This window comes from Pyxicephalus adspersus, chromosome 7 (genome assembly GCF_032062135.1).
Source record: "Pyxicephalus adspersus chromosome 7, UCB_Pads_2.0, whole genome shotgun sequence".
Lineage (NCBI taxonomy): Eukaryota > Metazoa > Chordata > Amphibia > Anura > Pyxicephalidae > Pyxicephalus > Pyxicephalus adspersus.
This window is the reverse complement of record NC_092864.1, coordinates 46641138-46665618: the sequence shown is the minus strand read 5'-3', so window position 1 is coordinate 46665618 and position 24481 is coordinate 46641138. Positions and strand designations below refer to the sequence as shown.

Here is a 24481-nt window from a genome sequence, read left to right as displayed (position 1 = left end):
TAATAATAATAATAAATAAACAGTCATTGGAGCCCTGCGATTTTCTCTCCATCAGGAGACCAGATACTCTAGCGATTCCACCAGGACTAAGACTTTTTACCAGCTTGTACTAAATCTTATCTAAGGACCTAATCCCACAGTGCAATCTCTATGTGAGATATTTCCCTATATTTCTTTGATCCTTCCTATTCCTTCCTAACGATTTACATCTATATGCCCCTGAAGAAGCCAATAGGCGAAAAGCATCGGGCTACAAGATGTTATGTGATCCATACGGCTAAAATGCCGTACGTTAAAACTTTAGTAGTTACATATTGTCTAGTTGGTAAGACGAACATTTACTAATGTAACAACAAATATTTGTTTTTTTTTTTTTTTAAATACACACTATTGTATTTAGCCAAAAAAAAAAAAAACTTTTTCCTGTCTTTTGTACATATTCTCCACTTTTAAGGGGTGGCTAAACCCCTACTAATATTTGACAATAAGAGTGGGATATAACAATGCAATATTTCCCCTTCAACATCTAATTAGTTTGATGATTTTAGGTTGCACTTTACCTATTCTCATTATTATGCAAGATTTCACAGACTAGGCCTGTAGTGGCAATTTACAGCCCAATGGCACAGAATTAGAAGGGTTAGAGGTAACTTTGTTTTTAATTTTGAAAATAAATTTGAAAACTACTAAAAATGCATTATAATACAGTTAGTAAAATAAACAACATGCTTATTTTGAGATATAATACAGTTAGTAAAATAAACAACATGCTTATTTTGAGATATTGTGATCTTTGATTTTATAAAATATCAGTTATCTAATTTCTAAGCCGCCAAATCCTTTACCCTCTAAGCATTTGTATGCAATTGAAAATGTTAATCTGGCACTAGACCAGTGAAATGTTTTAGAGGTCACCTAACGGACTTGCTTTCTCTGCTCTGAGATTTGGCTAGTTTATTCTCAATTTTTCTTTCAATTTTTTTTCAGGACCTTCTTCACTGTATTGAATGACTGATAAAAAGAGGATGACAAGGGACACTGATAAGCCTGTCAAAGCCACAAGAGAATTTCCAGCCCAATGTCACTTTATACTGATAAGGTACAATCATTATTTCAGCAGACAAATCAGACACAACAGAACCTGCAGTGATTAGACATTTTGTCCCCCTCTTCCTGTCCCCTAAACACAATATCACAAGTGCTGAATTTGCATACCTTTGTGCAGTGGTTGAGGCATTGTTAAAACCTGGATAAGCAGTATTGAGGTTACGTCTCTGAAAAGCAATGGAACTTCAGCCCTCTCATCCTCACTTGTCCTGGGGAACAAAATAAATAAATAAAGCAGAAATCTCAAAACCAAAACAATGTAGTCCAAAGACTATGTAAATACTGGACAATATTATTTATTATAATCACTACTGTTTATTCAAGATGAGGACGTGGCCAGGGTTCACGGAACATGTGCTAGGGGTGCTCGCCTGCCTTGCAGCAAGTGTCTTATCGGAAAGGATATGTAGCATAGAACAGGACAAGAAGTAAACATTGAAGTGAAAAATGCTTGAGCAACATTACAATGTTTCCTTTAAACATCTTAATGCTTGATTTTCAATTTTGACTGGATTATGCCTTTCAATACCTAATCAGGCCCAATACTAAACCTGACACCTAATTTCTTATTATGTATTATAGTGGCAGTGGACTGAGACTGGGCTGAAAAGGGTCTTCAACCCTCCACCAAAATAAGATGTACCATAGGTGTCTAAACACCCAAATCCAAAACGGTGGTATAGTACCAATCACAAATCTTCAGCAAAAATAAAATATTTTATTTTGTGCTAGTAAAAAAACAGGAGGGGTGTGATGCAGACACATCTAGTGCTGGTTTCGCTGTTATCCTTCCTGTCAAATCGTTTTCTTCCCTAGGATGCCTTGGTTGGTTGTGTCAGCAGGTACTTTGTAGTCAGGAGGTTGTAACTTCATCTGGGTGACTATCACCATGTGGGTCAGGCCCACACATAAAAGATAGGTATACCCGATGACAGATAATTTTTTTTTGGATCACTATACAATGTATAAAAACATTTTGATGGAACACAAAGTTGAGGCACATGCTGGATTTCAATGCCTATGTTACAAGAATATAAGAATTATGCAGGTGTAAATTGTCAGTATAAGAACAAAAAAAAATATTTTGGAGTACCAACAAATGTGTTGGCCAGCTTTACTTTTCACAGTTGACAGCTTTCGTAAGGCTACGCATTAATAGACATTGAAAACAAAAGATGTGAACTCAAATTAAGTTCTAAATAAGAAATTGGCAAATAGGCTAAACAAAGAGTGTTAATTGAAATATCACGCACATAGTACTCCAGAGAGCACGATTCCTGGCACCGCCAACTGGGTCACAAATTGCTATCGCAGTAGTAAGCACATAGCTTTTTAGACAAAAAGAGCCCCTTGGAGAGAAACAAATTCATGAGCAAGCCATTTAAAACTTTAAGGGTGGCAAGCTCTGCAGCTGAATAGCCTAAACTGATTATATGTATAATGGTTTAAATACCTCCAAGAAGGTAAACAAATACATGTAATGACATATGCAAGACAAAAAAATAACCAACTAGTACCTCTTTGGTGGACAAAATAGGCTGACAGAAGCTCCTAAACCTGGGAGCTTGTGCAGCCCTAACCACATCAGCACTTTATGCTCTGAACCAGGGCAAATTCCACATTGCTGTTAATGTCCCATAAGTGATAGCTTACTTACAATGGCAGTTATGCATATACTGAAACAAGGCTCTTTTGATGGTATTAAAATGTTATATAAAATTGTAAAACTGTTTGTAATGACACAAAAATCAAATGTATGCATGTATTTACAAATATAGTTTAAAAAAAACTAAACTTTCAGTTTCATATATTATTCCAATGCAACAAAAATATTATATAACAATAATGAAAAAATATTAGGGATTTTCAAGGAAGACTTAAAAACTAATTGGACAAGAGAAGAGGAAAGGTGTTAAATAGGGGTGGTTAGGGTAAACAAAGTGGTAATTAAGAGTGAAAAGAACACATTGTTAGAAAAAAACAAACAAAAAATGCCTTCAGTAAGATTACAAGCAGAATAAATAAAATGTCTTATTCTACAAATTTTCCTATTTACAATTCAATACTCTGGCAAAATTTTTTGAAAATAGAAAAAAGCTTCTAATTTGAATTCTGCAAAAACCAATAAAGAGAATATTTATAATATATATTATAGATTAGTTAATTGAGATTTATTTTCTTACTTTTTTTAATATGTGTATAGTTTCTTTATTTGCAGCTTATCAGCTTTACTTCTGTATTAGTAAAACTTTACCTATTAGTAAAAAAGATACAACGTTTTCAACGTAATGATCATTCAAGGAAAAGTAACTAGCAGCAGTGCATGATCATGCATGCACATGGGAGCCTCTCTTATCTGGTATACTTTTCTCGCATCCATTTGCATTGGTTTACATTTTCCTCAGGCTTGAATGGACTCTCTGGTGATATGAACATTCTGTAGCTGACTCAGCAAATGAATAAACCTAGAATCTGAGTCAATGAATCGAAGAATTCTCATTTTAAATTGTGTGAATAATCAAAAACCTAATCTACTGTAAAAGAATTATGTGGATGTATTAGGACCAATGATCTTATCTACTATAAAGGGACAAAACAGTTAATGATATCCAGTTGTGTGGTTTTATTAAGAAAGCTTCAAAAGCTGTTCAAAGAGCAATAATGACATACTAAAAACAAATGCAATCCATTTATTTTCAGGTACTTTAAATGATGTATAATATTTTAAAACATGATAAGGTACACAAAGATATACAAATTATTTCTCATTTTATAAAAGTCTGGATTGGCCAGAACTAATTCTAGGCCAGTTGGAAGTTATTACATCCTGGACACAGTGATTTTACAATACCATAATGTTACCAGCAGGTAATTGCTGCTTGAAGTACCCAATTTACCATAAACAACACAGGGTTCAGTCCCTGGAGTAGATGTGGAAAACAATGCTTTATTTAGATATACTTTAATTATATATTTTAAAAAAACAAACAATTATTCACACTTACGTCAAATCTTTTTTTTGCACCAGCTGAGTTAACTTCTTCCAGGGATTGTACTCAGAGTCTATGCTGTACAGCCTCATGTGCATGGCTAAAACATGGAAAAGCTGATCTGCAAAAGAAATTCATGGGAACAGTCTGTAATAAACAGGTTAAATATAGGTTTTTTTATACAACTATTTTTTGCAGGTTCATAAGATGCTTTTATGAAATACAGATAAATAGCAAACAAATCAGATTAAAGTAGAACTACAGCCAGGTGGTGGTTTCCAGCATGAAATGTTTTAGTGAAAAAATTATTGTACAGTTCCCTGCTAACACTTATTACCACAGCTTTGGATATTAAGGGCTACAAATGTAATTTTTACTCCTTCCTAACAAAACAGAACACTGTGCATTCATTTTGTAACTATGTATAACACCCATTACAACAGCTTTGGATATTAAGCGCTACACGGTGTTATTTTTACCCCTTTCGAAATAACAGAACACTGTGCGGTAAATAAACAGTGTACAAACAATTCTGTGATTAGACAAGAAGACAGAAGCAAGAAAATGACACATTGTGGCGCTAAATTAAAACCCAGCTCTCATAGTTTAAGCCGCTGAAACTAGAGCAATTGCTACATTTAGGGGCTGATTTATTTAAGCTCCCCAAGGCTGGAGAACATAAACTTTCATTAGTGAAGTTGGGTGATCCAGCAAACCTGGAATGGACTTCTTCAAAGTCCTGGACCAAACCCATTCCAGGATTGTTGGATCACTCACGTTTACTGATGAAAGTGTATCTTCTGCAGTCTTGGACAGCTTTAAAAAATCAGACCCTTTCAGAGGAATGCAATCCTCCAGTGTGTTTTAAGCTAAAGAGTAGCAAGCTGAACAACACATACTACTACTTAGAAAAGAGGAACAAGGGAAGAACATTACATGTCAAATACATGAAGTGACCTTCTTTTAGGAGAGACACTTTTGTGTGATCTAGCAATCTCTATAGAGGCTGCCAGCAAGGACCTTTCATAATAACATATCTCTTATTAAATGCTTATTAAAGGGGAGGTTGATGGGGAGGAGATGTCTAAATAATTCAAAATTATTTTATGTAACCGTTTTAACTTTGTACTTTCTAAAAAGTAAAAAAAAAATTTATATATATATAAAAACATTTCTAAAAACCATGACACGTTTCCTTTAAAATGGGATACCTGTGTGGATTAAATTACCAAAGAAGCCAATTCACTGCTTAAAATTTAATGTAGTGCAGTCACTCAACTAATTAGATCTCTGATGGCATGGATTAAACAATTAACACACACCTGCAGTTATTGACAACTGTAATTATACAAGAAAGAAATTATAGAAGTGAAATTTCCAGCAACTTTAAAGCCCTCAAGAACTGCAAAACAGAAGGTGAATATATATATTTTTTTTCTTCTGTCAGTGCACAAGAGGTCTGTGTGTGTGTTGTAACCCATCAGAAATTATGTGGACAGGACAGACACCAAACACTTAGAAATTTACAGCCACGATGCGATGTCAAATAGGAAGGTAGAAATCGGCTGCATATTTGGAGTATTATGTTGTTTTCTATATGATGGTATTAAAATGTTTGCAGGGATGAAACATAGGAAAATGGGCATTTATTCGAGATGTATACTAAAATAAGTATTTGTTCTTGACATACACTTTAAATGGCAAACTAAAGGTTTTATGACAATTTTTTAAATTTCTAAAAATATACATATTTTTAAATACTATAACACCGGTCAACAAACATTTTCTTGCCAAACAGATTACAGTCATTTTAGGTTATGATTGATGCACAAATTACAAATGTGGTATTGGTTTTGCTACATTGGCTAAAGTTTGTGAAATAAATTACCTCAATAATAACCTCATAGAAAACTATTGAAACATGAAAATTAAGCAAAAATAAAGTAGATATGCCGATGTATACAAAATTAAATTTTTGAAATACTTAATGTCAATATATTCTATATTCAGTATATTTACAGAACTAATCACAAAGAAGTAATTGAAAAACTCTGTTTGTATGATTTCCTTTTCTGCTGATGATCAGGACAATCACGTTGAAGGCTCCAGCAGTAGTCTTCCATCATGTGTCTATCCCATCCGCCCTGATACCTTTCTTCCATCACCTTTATATCTTGATGGAACCTCTTCCCTTGTTCCTCACTGAAATCATCAAGGTTTTCTGGAAATTTTTGCAAATGGCTATGTAGATAGTGTACCTTTATGCTCATAGTAGCCCCCAAATTTTTAAAGTTTAAGAGCAAGTTTCGTACCAGTTCTTCATAATTTTGTGCTTTATGGTTACCCAAGAAGTTCTTGACAACCATGACATAGCTGTGCCAGGCAGAAGCTTCAGTATCAGTCATGTGAAATTTAAATCATTTATCAGTTTCCGAATCTGGGCTCCATCAAAGATTGCTGCTTTTAATTTTTCAGTACTCAATCCAGGGAAGAATCTACAAATGCATTTGAAGCAATCACCGTCCTTGTTCAGAGCTCTAACAAATTGCTTCAACACCAATTTTTTGTGTAGTGGAGGGAAGATTATTTTTTCTTTGTCAATCATTGGCTCGTTAATGATGTTTGCTGCACTTTTTTTTAATGTTTTCCCTTGGAGGCCATGTCACTTTTTTTCCAGTGATCCTGCTTTGCTCTACTATCCCACAAGCAGATGAAACATGGGTACTTTGTGTATCCACTTTGCTGTCCAAGTAGGAAGTTCACCATTTTTAAATCAACACATTTGGACCGTTGGTGTTCATGATAACAAAGCTTTTGTAAGACCATTTTGATATTTTCATATTCTTTTTTAAGTTTTGTTGAGTGACCAATTGGAATTGATGCATAGCAATTGCAATTATGCAAAAAAACAGTTTTCAAAGTTCAAGTGCAACTGTCTATGAAAAGCCGTCAGTCTTCTGTTTGGTTTTCTGGTACTCCCATATGGGCTAGTAGTCCAGTGATGTTACAACAGTACACAAAGTCTGCATCTTCACTCAAATATGGTAGGAGTGTCTTCTTGTAGCGATTGAAACCTTTTACATTCACAGCACAAAAATATTAATCATTACGATGATTTTTGGGCTCTCACCATACCATAGGTACACTAAATTTCAAACTTTTTCAGTTTTTCATTTTTCCACTGATGTAGACAATCTACATAAGTTTTGCATACCATATGGGGAGCCCAATACTTATCTCGGTCCCCCAATTTAATACCAAAATATGCAAGATATGCTTGCTTCACAAATTCTGTTTCTTCTCTATTTTTGCTGGGAGTATCCACCACAAATGTAGCAAAAATACATTAGGGTCATTTAACCACCTGGGCGTTACACTGAGGTCTAGATTTCTGTTCCAAAAGCGTTACACTGTTTTTCATGAAATTTTTTTTTTTTTTTTTAAATTGTAGACCCTTACAGAAATATGTCCGAACAGGGTTCTAGTAGATATCATGAATATAAAAATTGTTTGAAACACACAATCATGTAAAAAAAAAAAAAAAAAATACTTTTAAGAAAATTAAAAAAAAGACAAAAAATCAGCTTAAACAAGAATACAAAAATGCGATAATTCGGTATACTGTATAGTAATATATTTTTCTAAAACACCTCCCTAGTGTCCGTCACATACCTATAGACAAAACCACATAAATATATTTTCTATTATTTTGTATTGGATTGGATACAGGACTTTGTATTCAATCCAATACAAAATGAGAACAAAATTCAAACTCTCATTTTGTATTGGATTGAATACAAACTCCTGTATCCAATCCAATACAAAATGAGAGTTTGAATTTACCAATTACATATTTTGTATTTATTTTTAATTATTTTGTATTGGATTGGATACAGGAGTTTGTATTCAACCCAATACAAAATGTGTTTGAATAAGTTTCAGTTTGAATTTCCCGCACATGCGCCAACGTCATCACGCACGGAGGGAGAAGAAGCCGGCCGGCTTCTTCTTCTAAGCTGGCTAGCTTCTTCTTCCCGGAGAGGACACCCGGCGCTGGAACACGACCGATGGACGATCGCAGCGGGACCAGGTAAGTGATCGATAAACCCGAACTTTTCGATAATTGTAACTTTTTGAAGCCTGTACCAAGGTCGGGCTTAACGGTCGGGTGGTTAAACTACTTTTTCCTGAAGAACTGATATTTCTGTAAAAAAAAAAAAACGTATGAACAAAAAGTAAACAAATGAAAGTTTCATGAAAATAATGCTACATTTAATTTATAAAATTCAAACCGTCGGTGTAAATAACGATTGATAATAATATGCTGTGTTAACATTTGTTGTTGGTAAAAACGTTGTTTCCAATTCCTGTATCACAAGAACTAGAGCAAATTCAATGAAACGGATGTTATTTCTGGATTCAGAAGACGTGAATTACATTTATTTATTGAATTACACAAATTTATTGAAAAATCCTTGGCAAGTGAAAATTTTTTTTTTGTGTAATTGTGTAATTATTTTGTATGAAGATCATACCAACAACTTAGGCAAATGCATGTCAAAGTTATAGGCACATCAGACTCCTAAGGCTGCATACACACTCTCAATTATTGTGGTTGGAAATATTTCACAATCGTTTCCAGCAAAAAAAATAATTGAAAGATGAATGAATGAGCGCTGTGCTGTTCTATGGAGAGGGGAGGGGGTTGCGGTTGTTCATCGCCTGTTGTTCACAGATTTGTCAGGACAGATCCATGAACGATGTTAGACGACTGCTGTACACATCCGCTCGTATCGGGCGAGAATAATCTGACAAAACCTTAGGAAAGATCATTTTCCCAGTAAGCTGCTCAGGCTTTAGCTGATTTACAAAGAACAAACTGTTGAACACCAAACGTCTTTTTTGTTCTGGTATGTATTTAGCCAATTTAAACTTTCTAATTAGAATTAAACTTAAAACTGTGATTAAATTTCAACACATGCTTGAGCAGAAACTGCCACTTTGCCCTGAATATATAAACATTCACCACACACACTTCTTAGATACATGACCCAGTTATCCACCTTTTACTGTAATCAAAGAAAGCAATTCAATTTTGCATTATAGCCCAATTTTTTTATAAGCAGACTGGATCCCTACAGTCATACTTTACAAATGAAATCATCCTAATCTAAACCTAACCCAGACAGATAGGAAGATACCGTTCCCAACCCCTTGAACTTTGTATTATAGCAAGGCTTGGTTTTTAAAGTTCTTTCTTTAAATGCCTGGGAAAGCATACATAGCACTGCATATGTGTTTATCCCAATGTTTATAAACCAGGCCAATTTCCTTTTTTACCCCCTCAGAGGAGAGGGTAAAAAAAACACCTCAACTGGTTGTTAAAAGCTCATAAACAGTTCTATTATTTTAAATAAGTGTTTAAGAAGAAATTTATTCAGCAAACCCTGTAACCTGAATTATCTTGCGTGTACAGGAATGAATGAAATTTTCAAATATGGGCTTTAAATGCTGAATCTTTAGCATAGGAAAACATTTCTGTCTAGGTAAACTAAGAATCTGCAAACTTGGATGAACTAAAAGTAAATTAAAAAAAAAAAAATAAAAAAAGAAAATAATAATGCAACTAAAAAACAAGAGCTATTTTTAAGCTACACTCACACATGCTGATAATATTTCAAACTTTTTTAGTTTATAAAATTCAATTTTTTTCAAGGGGTTTTTAAAGAAAAGATAATACCCCATTTTAAATTGTATCACTGTAAACAAAAAAAAAAGGGTTTGCAAAATGTGTGACCCCCCCCCCAAATTTCTACATATTGAATGTACTGTGTTTAATTTTTTGGACTCCCAACACACCAGTGCCCAATAAGGTAACCCCAAGCAATGGCTTCTTTTTACAGAAAAAAACACCACCTTTTTTGTATCTACATAGCAGGGCCCAACATGGGAATAGGAAATTCCTTTTTCAAGTGCAAAAGTGTTCTGAGCAAGACTAACACAAAGAAAAACAGAAATATTAAATTTCTAGTAACAAAAAAAAATGTTTAGTAGAAGAAACCAAATAAATATGTAACCATCTGAACAAATCTAAACAATATTGGAGGAAAGATCAGTTACATTTAATAGGCAGAACCAATTTGTTCACCTTGTCACATTGTTTCAGAAGCTGACATAGGCAGGTCTATCAATCATTGCTCATTTACATTTCCACAGTGGTTCTGTCCTCATAGCTCAATCTACTAAAACAGTACTTGACCTATTTGTTCCAACCGTTTTTCCCTGATGCTTTTTGCTGTAAAAGCTCACCTGGGACATTGCATTCCATTTAAAGCAATATCTAATCGACAAAGTTAACACTTCTTACAAGACTATTATGGAGTGCTGTGCTTAATCACAGTAAAGACACCTCATTACCACTACGGTGAAACACACAGAAGAGGAGTGTCTCCATCACAGGCTTTTAATTGACTGCACACTACTTGGCTGAGTTTCAGCTGCAAAACTGTGTTTTTTACTTCAAGGATGTCCTTGACGTTAGAGGTTGATACCACACAGGTTTAGGTAACAATACAGAGACTACAGAACAAAACATGAAAATGTTGATTATAAACTAAGTTTTATTAAAAAATGTTAGTCCTACTAATTTTGTAAGAAAACACACAGAGTGAATTTAACAGATTGTAGACCAAACTGACCCTAACTGCAGCAATGGGAAACATCATATTATTTGTTTTTGACTATTAATCATTGCAGAATGGTATACTTTTTTTTTAACTTAAGTATTATTATTAATAATATTATTCATAAACATACTTGAGTATGTCCTAATACAAGTTTTTGTTAGGAAAGGTAAACTTCATTTAAACTACAACATACATAAAAATGAAAGCTTCCTAAAATTATACTTACTTAAGCAAGATCTTTTCCCACCAGCACTAGCTCCTCCAGAGCACAAACTGTCTCCGCGATGGACAAGTTCCAGTTCCAGATTTGTTCTGTTAATACAAGAAAAAATGTGTTAATGATCATATTATAATCAATGAAAACGGATTATAAACTGGTCTTGGAAAACCCCAGACAAAGGTAACCCAATCAGCATATTGTTCATCCAAATCAAGAAACAGCAGCTGCTTAGTAAGAAAGTTACACTGGAACAAGTCACCTGACGAATTTATGACCCTCTGCAAACATACGATTCAGAAGTGTTATAATGCAAATTTTGAGAGATCTACCTAACCAACTAGAATGAGGAACGGAATGTCAACATATCCAACACTGCAGCATGCATGTTTTTTCCTGGACTTTGTCTAGACAATACCAAACTTTGCTTGATGCTTTTCTTTTTCTGTCAATCCTGTTGCCTAACCCAATTTTGGCCAAGCTTTAGCTTTCACACAGATGGCTGCACATTTGACTCTAGAATATTTGGTATACAAAGGAATTCCTGGTTGAGTTGAGGAGCCTGATTTATTAAAGCTCTCAAGGCTGGAGAGGATACACTTTCATCAGTGAAGCTGGGTAATCTAGAAAATCTGGAATGCTATTTGCTAGCAAATGTTTTCAGTTCTAGACCAGATTCATTCCAGGTTTTCTGGATGACTCAGCTTCACTGATGAAAGAGTTTTGTTAAATCAGGTCCAATGACTACAAAGTGCCCAAAGTCCTGTGGCTGCAAAACAAGCCTTAATCAATCACTCTACCATTGTGTATGACAATTTGCATAAGTTGTTTTTGCTGATTTGTGGTTTTGGTTTTCACATTATGGCTGAATCTCCATCTCCATTTTAGTCTCATCTGCCCAGAGGACATTGTTTCAGAAGACTTGTGCTTTGTTCAGATTGCAACGTCTACACCATGCTGCCATGTTCTTTGTCAAGAAAAAGCTTTCTTCTGGCAATCCTCCCAAACAACCCATACTTGTTCAGTCTTTTACTAACTGTTCTGCCATAAGCTTAAACATGCTAACTGGGGCCTTGATTTTATTATTTCATTTCTTTATTTTGTACCTCCTGAGGGGAGCCGAATTAATCATCTCTCCCCAAACCTGGTTTCACAACAGAACATCTTTGTTGCGTTGCTTATTTTGTTAGGAATAACCTTGCACCCTACAGAACTTGAGAGGTCAATTTCTAATGACAAATATTGTACAGCACAAACTAAAAATCTGCTGAAATCACATGGCTACAAGTTTCACCTAATACAGGTACCGATATTGCAAGGAACAGAACATGAATATGTGTTTAAAAAAAAGACACATTTAATTGTTGCATTTTGGTCTGTTAAAATTCCCCCTGAACGCATTTTGATTTAGCTGTTTACTAAGTACATAAAAATACCCCCCTACCAGAAATCCCTGTGGACTATATACCTTCCCCTTATGGTATAGAAAAGAGGGGAGGAAGAGGTGTTCTAAAGTCTGTTCTACATGGGCAACCCTGCTTCTTTGTAGATACAATACAAGAAGCATGTTACTGGCAGGATCGCCAGGTGAAAATAGAGGAAAGAAATGCAGGCAGCACAACCAAGGATTAATAAACTGCAAAATATAAACAGGATCTCGGATTTAGATACAATTTACAATTAAACCAGTTAGTCTGTGAAGGTTTAAAGTAAAGGAAGGTACCACTTTTCACATAAATCTTATTCTCTGGTTTAAAAGCCAATTAGTATTTCCTCCTTGAAGAATATCTTAGGTTTCAAGAATATTCTTGCATAAAAACTAGTTTCTGAAATCACCTGTGATGCCAAAAATTAAACCTATAAAACATGCAAGTGTTCCATTTTGCAGCAGATTCCAATGACAGAACCTAACTCTTAAAGCTTCCTAAATAAGATTTCATAAAAACAGAATTAATGCAGGCAATGGTCCTGAAATCTTATGTCAGCAACATTTTTTTCGGGCTCTTTAGAGATATTTTTCCATTGCTCACAGAAGGCAGCTTCTATGTATTACCATCACTAAATTTGTGCTGCTAATGCCATCCATTTCCAAAGGAATGTTTTAATCCGCTCTACTCCAAGGAAAAAAGGCAATTTAAAATTGATAATACTCTTGCTCAGGGTTGCATCTGGTTTCTGCTGATAAGGGCATCCGCCGGGAATTTACCTCTCCTCAGGCGATTCGCACGGCTTGCAAAAGTCTACCATCGTGTGCAATGAAAACAACGGCAGAAATCAAATTCATAGGAGCGGAAGGCTGTTAATTTTAAGTTGTGTTATTTTTCAGTTTCTTAAAATATTGTAGAGTAAAAGGCTTAAACAGGTGGAAGTTATTATTATGACCATTTCACATGTATACTGTGGTTCCATTTGGAAAATTTTGAGGATTTGACCAGTTGTCTGCAATATAGATAAGAGGTTTGCATAGTTTATGGAGCATCAGTCTGACTTTTTGACATTGTATTATAGGTTAAATATATGCTTTGTCTTTAAATATTATTTGCCTACCAGAAGGGATTTCACAGGACTGAGTATTATTTTTATTTATTAAGAATGAATGAATTTCTAATTTTCTTATTAAGGCTAGAATTACAATACTGAGATGTGGTAATACACGTTTGTTAATGTGTGCTTGGTTAAGGCAGCCTGTTTATTTAAAATGAATACATATTAGGCCAAAAAAGGCGCATGAACCATTTTGTGAAACATGGTGCACCACAGTGTTTAGTTGTGCATTGTAAGGGTGCATTAGGTTGCCTTCAACAATAAATGGCACCACCGTGCATAACACACTTTGCAGGTCTGTGCACACTAAAGCAGGAAGACAGTGTAAACTCTGCTTTAGAAGTCTATGACCATTTTTTTAAATATTACTGTTGTAGGGTCTCACGCTAGGGTATTTTTTTCTGTCCAATAGAAATCAGGATCCCCAAATGATACTTTGGCTCTATGTGGGTAGTTTATAAATATACTAACAGGAAAATGCACATTTATTCACAGATGATTAATTATTTCCTATATTGTAAAAACATACACCAGAAAGATTCATTTGCAGTGAATATTTGTTAAATGTCTAGTTTATCAAACGGCCCTATTCATTTTTTTGGCTATTTCATGCTGTTTATGAATAGCAGCTCTCAAGAAGTCTAAATATACAAAGAGGTGGAGTGAGACTGAATTCCAGGGGAATAAAGGGAGGCGGCTCAAAAGGCATTTTGTGTCATTACATTAACATGTCAGACTGTGTCCAGAGTGCAAGTAATCCTGGAAAAGTATTAAATAACAAATAATTAAAAAAGGAGAGTAAAGGACAGACTGGTAAATACTTATAAGTGTGCAACAATTGATTTGATATAAAGCACAATCTTGTTGGTACGTCTAATATGGCCTTAACATGGAAGCCAAAAATATCTTATGTATCTTTTCATTATACATACAAGCCAGTATAAAAGGAATTATACCTGCTGTATTTCAACAGTTCCACAGTTTGCTGTGAAAAATATGAGAACTGACAACCTGGGACAACCTACAACTTATGGGTAAGGAAAATTAAAGTTGATCAGAGTAAGCACATTACAGTGACCACACACCACTGCATTTATAATTAAACTGGAATTTTATCTTTTGTCCAATTGTTTTAGTGGTACAAAATACAAAAGATACTACAGGAAAACAGTGAGCCAAATAATATATATGAAGGTGTTTCAAGTACAGTGTAAACAGAAGACTTACCGAGCAACAGAGTACATGAACAAAAAATCATTGTCAGGGGAACCCAACGTCTTGCTGTAGTCAGTATACTTCTTTTGCGTAGCATTCTTGATATCTTTCATCACTGCCTCCATTTCCTTGCTTAAATTTGTTTCTGACTAAAAGCAAAGAATAGCATATGCAAACCCAAGTCACAAACACAGCAAAACACACTAACCATGGAAAGTTAACTTTTGCCAAAACCTCCTTTCCACTCAGTGGAACTGTCACCATAAATGTATATTTAATAATGTTTTCAGAGGCAATAATTTTTAGCCATTGCCTGGATCTTGGATTTATTTGCTCTTGATGTCTGCTATCTGCTAGTGTTAATCTACGAATAGGCATTAAGCATTGATTAGTAATCCTGTTGACTTCAAAAACCTGGGACAAGAATGAGCATTTATCAGGAGTTAGGACATCTGATACGCAGTAAAAATTGTTGACTTGTGGACTTAAAAAACTTCTTCAAAAGCAGGTCAACTCTGGTATCTCCCATGTTTGCAACCTGAGTTTTCTCAAGAACTATCTGCATATAATCTGACCATATATTGTTACCCAAAGAAATTTAAAAAAAAACTCTCTAAAGTTTGTTTTTGATGGGAATTTGCATTAAAGTGCTTTTGATGATGATCCAGAATATGTAAATGCAAGACTATGCATAGTTTGCCTTAGTTTAGGGTGCACCAGAGCCCAAACACTGCTTACAGCACACACATTACCTTGCTCGCTATACAAAATACTAAAACAGGTTGGGCAAAATAAAAAAAAAATTTTTATATATGATTTTGTGAGCCCTTTGAGGGACAGCTAGTGACATGACTGTGGACCTTGTAAAGCGCTGGGTAATATGTTGGTGCTATATAAATATGCTACATAATAATAATATTATTATTATTATTAATAATAATAATAATAATAAACTACAGCTTACTAAATTTACTTCTGTCTGTTTGCTAAATACTAAAAATGTGTGCACATCCTGGCTTTTGGGGCTTGGGGTTGGACAGCCTTGTCATATGTATTCATTTTACTAATATTCAAGTTCTCAGAGCCCCTGAATTTATCTTCCCTAAAAAAGTTCAGTATTCCTTACCTTTGAAAATGGCGTTAAGAATGCTTAGCTAAAAGCTACTAGTTCCCTAAACAAATACCCCTAAATAATAACTAAAGTTATTTAAAAAAAAAAAAGTAATAAAGATGATATGCATTAATGCTCTATAGCTCTCCAATTGTCTCCAAAACATTGCCACATATACTTTACAAGAGTGCTGTTCTAATAAATGAACAATCATCTCAGTGCTCTCAGTGTAGTGATGGCAACTGACAGATGAGATGAGGTGACAGAGCAAAAGAAACAAGATGTTTTGGCCTTACACTGATGCTTACTGGGAAAGTTCCCAGCTGTTCTTGAAGTTCCTCCACCTCTTTGATGAGTTCACGCATGCTCTTGTTTCCATGAGAGTGACTCTGCCAGTGGCTCCGCTCTACACTGTTGCTGGGAAAACACGGAAGGACACTGTTTGCAAATTGCCTGCAGAGGGGACATGTGAATTCTCCTTTGTCAACAGAGAAACCCTGCAGGACCTGGTCATTCTGTAAATGAAAAACAGAATATGAATCATATAAACTTAATAAAACATGCTCAAGTAGGTAGTTAGAATGTCATACAACTAAAGCTTCCATATTTAAAATGTATCTGTACACAAAGAACGGGATAGTTCAAATCCCTGTCTGTTTTTTCCTCCCCATCTCCCATTTTTACTGTCTATCCTTACTCCAAAGTAAAGGAAATCTCCAACTGACACCAAAACAAATGTCCCCAGTGCAAAATAGCTCTAAACTGTGTCCCAAAACAGCTGACCCATTATCCAAGCTAAGCCATGCAATGATCACTTAAAACACTAAATGCACTGAAGGCAAATTGAGCACACAACAAAGCTGCAAAGTGAAAACGCATGCCAAAGCTTAGGTGTCACAGAAACACAAGCTAATTTGTAAATAGGTTTCCTGGATGTCAAACCTTACATGCAGATGCCCCACATATAACCCTGCCCCATCTAGCCCTAAATTCCATATCCTTTACCTGTAGCTTGTAATAATACTTACACGTAACGACTCCATGTAGGCCTTATGGCAGTCTATATGAAGGGTGTGGCCACAGGTCTGCACATAAACACCTCCTTCCCAGCCTATAGACACTGACTGAAGGCAAGAACTCTGGCAAAATAAAATTACAAAAATTATTAATTTTATAAACAAGCCATAAAGACACAAACAAATGGCAATACGGATGGAAGCACATACAAATTCCATGCTGAGAATAAACTGTGTGGTAAAAAACTGAACGCAGAAGACCTGCACTCACCACTAAGAAACTATGCCAACATTACACTGATGTCAAAAGCTTTTGTGACTCTACTCATACAACTGCAATTTTTTTAATACACCAGTCTTCTCATTAACAGCAATGTAACCTGCCTGAATGTTGTCAGGCAATTATACTGACAGATACCTCTTCATAAAGTTTACCATTTACCTGCAGAAATTACCTCAAATGTATATATGTGTCCTTTGCATTTGTAAATATTCTCCTATATGTAATAAATGTTATTGTTATGCAATTTATAAATACGCCATTATAAAAGTACACAATCTTGGGGGCCAGACTGAACAATAGGTGCAGAAATTGTCCCAGATTCAGTGGTCAATGGGAGGAAACAATATTTTAGACTCAGTGGGTTTATCGAAAGCTCCAGAGTTGGTCATCATAGGGAGGGGCAAAATGACCCTTTGCCTGTGGTCACTGGGGGTGGGGAGAATAATTCCCCATTGTTGGTATCAGTGGAAGAAATAGTGCTTTATTGATGGGTGTCTGTGTAAGTTCTGCCCAGTCAGCTGCGTCAGTGAGAACAACTGTGCCCCACCATTGGCGACGGTGAAAACAACTGTGCCCCACCATTGGCGTCGGTGAAAACAACTGTGCCCCACCATTGGCGTCGGTGAAAACAACTGTGCCCCACCATTGGCGNAACAACTGTGCCCCACCATTGGCGTCGGTGAAAACAACTGTGCCCCACCATTGGCGTCGGTGAAAACAACTGTGCCCCACCATTGGCGTCGGTGAGAACAATTGTGCCCCACCATTGGCGTCGGTGAGAACAATTGTGCCCCACCATTGGCGTCGGTGAGAACAATTGTGCCCCACCATTGGCGTCGGTGAGAACAACTGTGCCCCACCATTGGCGTCAGTGAGAAGAACTTTGTCCCACCATTGATGTCAGCGAGAAGAACTGTGCCTTACCATTGGTGTCAGTGAGAAGAACTGTGCCCCACCGTTGGTGTCCGTGGGAGAAAATATGCCTCATGGTTTATGTCAGTCCCAAGAGCCAGTTAAAGGCAAATACGGAACTACTGATTGGAGATCACTACATTAGAGGCATAGTAAACCAGATACTCTAGTGACCCAGTATAACTGCTAAACCTTAAAAATCAACAGACTCTTAGTATGTTAATTAAAACAATGAAAGACTTCTGTTATATCTGTTCAATAAATGCGAAAAAAAAAGGTTGATCCTGCACAAAATCTGTCAAACTTGGTAATTCTTGTGCAAAAGGCTGACTGAATGAAGTTTATTTTACATAATCAAAATGGATCAAACAATTGCTATTGTTTGCACAGAAGACAAATAACTTTGTAGCTGTCTTTTCCTGTAATTGTTATGGATCAAACTGAACTAACCTTCAACGCATCTCAGACAGTAGAAAAGGTATAGAATAAAATATTTGTTTGCATTCTGAGGGGAAAAATAGATGACCTAGATGACATTTAAAAATGCTGACCAAATTGGCACCTGCCTATACCTAACAGGTGTGTTGAAGAGGCTTCTCTGCAGGACTGCAACAGGTTGTACAGCATAAGGCATACATTTGTTTTTCACTTATTTTACTCTAAACAATGCAAAAAAAAATCATATCAATGTAAAGTTTACATAGAAGGACTTTATGTTGTTTGCTCATACAAACAAGTTCACGTGTAAGAGAACTCAATGCTTGACCTGTGGTCAGCCATCACTGCACATCTATCTGTTCATTTCTAAAACCTGAACAATCAATACTTGGCCAAACCAATTCACAAGAAATTTTAGGTACGTTAATCACACTGTGGCAATTCCATTTGTCAAATACAAAACAAAATACATTTAAAGCACAAACAATCGATTTCCTTTGACAGCAGAGGGTAAAACCAACTATTAAAAGCCTCCAGCTTCTGTAAATACTTAGCCATTGTCACCTTCCAGGAAAAAAAAAGAAAGAAAAAAGAAGGTAAATTATATGCGAGAGTAGGACATTCCAAGAGGAATGTCTATTCTGTTTAAATAAAAATAAGGGACTGTAGTGGACAACTTCAAAGAGTAGCTTCTAGGAAACCATAATTTAAAACTCTTTACACATTTTGAACCTTTAATATATGCCAAAATGTGCGTGTTTTAAGGGATTTGTTGGACCTTCAAGTGAATTCTGATTGCATTTGGGGTCAGTTGTAGAATCTTCTGAGAAGATTCAGGGTTTATTCATGGGTTCCCTTGGACTACAGTTGACCTCCTTTATTGCAACAATTCTGTTGACACTACTGTGTTGCATTCAGTGATGTCATCTGAGAGATATGACCGATGCAGTAGCACTGCATTGACCTTGAGGACTATCATAGGTTGGCATGATCAGAAATTGCACAATCGTTTTTGGTGCTTCCTGGAGTGTTGTGCAGCCTATACTGTACAATCCAATAAGCCAATTAAATGAAACACAGATTAAAGAAAATCACACACGACTGGGTAGGAGGCTACGTACACACATCACATGATCATCGTCCGATAATCGCTTTCAGGCTGATATTGGATGACAATTTGGCGTGTGTACAGTGCTCGTTGCTCATGGATGCGTACTGGTGGGTCCATGAACGACTGAATGAAAGTGAAGGGGGGAAGCGCAGCGGAATGCCACTCAGACGTTCTCTCCCCTGCCCATGGAGCAGAATGGAGCCGTATTTACAATGTACTTCAGTCTTTTGTTGTTGGAAGGGAACGTGAAAGATTCTTTCCAACGACATTGCATGTGTGTATGCAGCCTATGTGTTAACTCTAAAGGACGTAAAGGAATAGGTGTAAAAAGACAGAAAAAAAAGTAAGCGTCTATAAGAAAAAATGTCATGTAAACCCAGCTCCCTTTTTAATTAGGTATTTACCTTGCTTCTGTTATATACATTACATAATTAAATGGATGTTAAATGTATAAAATGTACAAAAAGGAGATAATACATAAACAAATGTTCTGATCTATAAAAGTAACGGGAAGGTATATTTACAGAACAGCAGCTCATTTTTAATGGTGAGCAGATCTCATGTCTTTGTTATTTACTGGCATGTATTATGCAATCTTTTCCCTTTACTTGCTTAGACAAATCTGCAAAGCACGGACAGTTTTCATGCCTGTTGTTGTGGCAAAAATCTGTTTCTAGTGATTCACAGACTAATTGTCCTGAATATCAAGCTCATAAATCTACTTTCACCTCTAGGTATGTTGAACACATGATGGATGGCAGTACAAAGCCTGAAGTGAGAGACTTTTTGAAATGAAACAGATGGGTGAAAATAGCAAACTGCCTATTATGCAGCATGTTTACACCATACAGGTATTAAGCTAGCATAAAGCATAAAAGAAACTATGATATTACAAAAAGAATGTATACCGTTTTTTAAAAAATAAAAAGCCTCAAATTATTATTTTTTATTTACAATGTATGGTCAGGTAGCTGCGGATATAGATATACACATACAATATATTTGAATGGCAACTGGCACAAGTTCATAGCTTGTATCATCACTTTTTGTATGCAAAGTTGCAGAGCAAATTTTTAAAATCATTAAACTATTATTCCAAAAGACAAGTTTTCTGGATACTTAAAAAACCATCTAACTTAAACATCCACATAAAACAAAACCAATTTAGCATTGCTTGTTTTAGGTAGCTAAAATAATAAAACATGATAATCGACTGTTTTTGATTCTTTTTGAAAAGAACTCAAAACTCCTGTGACGAGGCTGTTTAGTACTTACATCCTTAAAATATCTCTGTAAAACTGTAAGGCGGACGTCATGTACTGCAGCACATGTCCCTTCCTGGTATATCTGCTCCTCATCACTTGTTGGAAGCTTCTTTGGCTCAGACACTTTACGACGATGTCCCAAAACTTCAGGAATATGACAAAAAAAAAAAAAAAGATAAAAGTAAAACCTAGTGCTCTCATAGTGGTAAACTATGTAACTTCTAGAAACTGCACCTAAGGTAAAAGTCTATTCACTCAACCAAGTGTAAAATATTGGTGGTAGTAAGGTGAATGAGGTCTGGATTATTGGTTCATTGGATGTATGTAGCATCATTCCACCTTAAATATTTGTTTTAAGGTAAATCCTGCATGTTATAGTAGTTGAGGAACCTAGGTCTCTACCTGTTATTTAGAAACCATCAACTGGGCCGGAAATTCTCAGGTGGGTAGATTCTGCATCCATAGAACAAATTTAATTCAGATAATTCATAAGTCAGATGGTACAGACCCTGCTAAACACTCACAGTAATCTCCCCAGAAATATTTTTAATGCTAGGTGGGAAAAAGCTGTAGGCGGGTGGTGGCCCCTGTACTGTGACCCAATATTTCAGTAACCACCCAAAAAGAGTCTGGTGGTTACTAAAAGGTGACCAGTGGCGTGTCACAGGATAGAAGGGCCCGGATAGAACATTGACTAAATTGTATTTTTAAATGCAGGATTACAAGAGTATCCTGACAGCAGCCTACTCCAATTCCTTGTAAAGAAACATTTAGATTGAAAGGGGAAGGATGGTTATTTAGTTCTGCTGCAGGACACATGTATTACCTGTGAAAATGTTGGGTGGAGGAATGCAAATTCTGCACATGCATAACCTTATCTATGCCCTTCTCCTTTACTATACATCAGAAATGCTAGGGTGTGTCCAAGCCCCACTGTAACTACAACTGCCTTTCCAGTAAGGGGTATCAACAATCTGGTCTAGAAAATACATAAGTTGATAGAACCCTGATACACCTATTTTAGGATTTTTCAAAGATAAATTGATATATGTCTTGCAGATGGCTTGGAATGAGACATTTGAACTGTCGTCTTGATAACTACTAGATTGCTTTCCAATGATTCCCCCAAGTAATTCTTAGTCCTGAGAACTGAAATATCTGTGTTTTTCTCCTACAACTCCGAATAGTCAGTCAAATTGTATACATTAGAATTTTTTTCTAATATAATCTTTGCATTGAATTCTTCTAATTTTCTTATTGTTACTTTGTCATCATCAAAAATAAATACACTTTTAAAAAAAATGCTTTAGATTTACCATTTTTCCAATGTGAGCTTCAATCATGTTAGCTATTTGCCAAAAGCACTTTAAGTTTGTGCCTAGAATGTAGAACTGACTTTAATTTCTTTTCATGTTCTTTTCTAGATATTTTTTCTATCTTATCTCTTAGCTTGTTCCTTTACAGAAGAACTATAGTTAATTTCATTTGTACTGCTTTGTTACTCCCAGCAAGAGAATGTAAATGAGTTTCTTAGGAGAAGTACTAAATCACCAGCCGCAGTGGACGTTAATAGGAACCCTGGTAGAACATTGTTCCACAATTGCAAATTGACAGTTATTTAACAGGGCAAAGAAATGTCTCAAAAAAATTGCATAAATTTTGGCCATGTAACATGCAGTTAAAAGACAAACCTACTTCCAAATTAAACTCCATCAGTTTTGGTATCATTTTGGCATCAGTTTAAAGTGTCACGAAAAACAAGGACACAGACTGATAATGGTGCTGGACCTGCAAATCATTTACAGTAAAGAGGAGTCTGTAAAGACTGGCTGTTCTGGGTGAGTGATTTTGATTATCTTTTTATTAGCTAATCAGGTAGAAGAAAGGCCTAAGGTCAGTTTTTGATTTCAGATCCAGTAAGTAAGGAGAACATCACCGGGATCAACAAGCAGGATTGAATGTTTATTGGAAATACATTTTTTTCACTTTACTAACCTAATTTAAAAAAACATATGCTTTGATAATCTCTTACAATTTCACCTATTTATACAACTGAGCACTTTAAATGAAAATTGAAAGTTATTTTAACAAAACAACTCATTAACTGTATTGCTTTGTAACAGAAAACTTACCAGATGTTGCTTGCAATAACACCACTAGGCCAATGGGGCGGTCCTCTGTCGATGGGCCACTCTGTCCACAGATAACACAATCATAGGTTGGTTCAGAAATCTGCTGTTCTGACGCAGCTATTTCCATGGCAACATCAATTTCAGGGGATTCTGTACAGAAAAAAAGGTTCAAATAATCTTAATTCATGTTAATGTATTATTGGAAGATAAGAATGTGAATCTGGTGAGGCTAGCATTAAAGTGCATTGCAACCTAGATCATTAGCATGTAGTTTCTTACATATGCTTACCAATAATTAAAGAACTCCAGTGGTAAACCCAGGCATTTCTTAAGCCGGATGGCAGCACCTGTTTTGTGATCCAACTCTTCAGTAACCACCCAGAAACACTCCGGTTGTTACTGAAAAGTGTCAGCTGAAAGGGTCTGGAGACAACACTAAACTCTAAAGCATGTCACCACTGACCTCTCTAGTGGCTTGTACTATTGAGAAACTCATTCTCAAACATAATCTAAGATCACACCTAGGATTATACGTTTCAGATTCAAAAAGCTTAGAAACAACTACTGCATGTTTACATTAAAAGGATGATAAGCTGGCAAGATTCTGTTTTTCATTAAAGTTGATATTTAAGTGACCCCTTAGTGAACTTGAAGAATATTTTTTCCTTAAACTCTATAGGTAAATATGCATACAAAATGGATTATTTTAAAGGCAATTTTAGTGCTTGTTGAGATTATGTATATACTTTATTGTACAAAGTTTAGGCAAAGGTTGACTTGCTTGGCCAACTTACAGGTACACTTTAAGACGTTACAGACAATACATGTGAACTTGAAAACCTGACATTAACTTGATCTACCTGAGATGATGTCTCCAAATCGCTTCCTAAAGGTTATCACATGTTCTGAAGCTATAGTTTGTGTGTAAGGGTTGATTGTGATTCACCTTCAACAAATATGTCACTCATCAGTGTTGTTTGAGAACACATGGACAGATGTTAGGAATATGTCAGGGAAGATTTGGAATGTGTGTGTGTGGGGGGGGGGGGAATAATGAGTTCTGTTTTATCCAGGTTGAGTTTCAGGAATCGAGGAGGAAATAGAAGAGGTGTACAGAGAAAAGAGAACCGGTCCAAGGACTGACCCTTGGGGAACACCAACAGAGAGGGAGGTGGGAGAGGAAGAATTACCATTGACTGTCTCGGTGCAATGGGCAGCTCGAAAGCCAGACTGGAGAGGGTTGGTGCTCAGAAGTCAGAAGGCGCTCAAGAAGTTTGGAAACATATGGAAGAAGGGAGATTGGATGGGAGCTAGAAGGTACGGAGGGGTCTAATGAAGGTTTCCTCATGATAGGGGGCATAATGGCATGTTTGAAAGGGGAGGGGTAGGTACCAATAGAAAGGGAGAGGTTGAATAGTTTGTTTAGGGCGAAGGCCAGGGTGAAGGAATGGGCA

At 36.0% G+C, this 24481-nt stretch overlaps 1 protein-coding gene across 1 annotated transcript in view; it reads right to left on the bottom strand.

Annotated features, from left to right (window-relative positions):
* Positions 1-24481, bottom strand: part of UBR3 (ubiquitin protein ligase E3 component n-recognin 3) — a 107016-nt gene that overhangs the window by 25580 nt on the left and 56955 nt on the right. Inside the window, exons 25-32 of the mRNA XM_072418311.1 lie at positions 23028-23177; positions 20906-21039; positions 16899-17009; positions 16179-16385; positions 14772-14908; positions 11010-11095; positions 4113-4218; positions 1216-1316 (exon numbers count right to left, since the gene is read on the bottom strand). Of these exons, the coding sequence (XP_072274412.1) occupies positions 1216-1316; positions 4113-4218; positions 11010-11095; positions 14772-14908; positions 16179-16385; positions 16899-17009; positions 20906-21039; positions 23028-23177 (1032 nt within the window). The remainder of the gene's footprint in view (positions 1-1215; positions 1317-4112; positions 4219-11009; positions 11096-14771; positions 14909-16178; positions 16386-16898; positions 17010-20905; positions 21040-23027; positions 23178-24481) is intronic.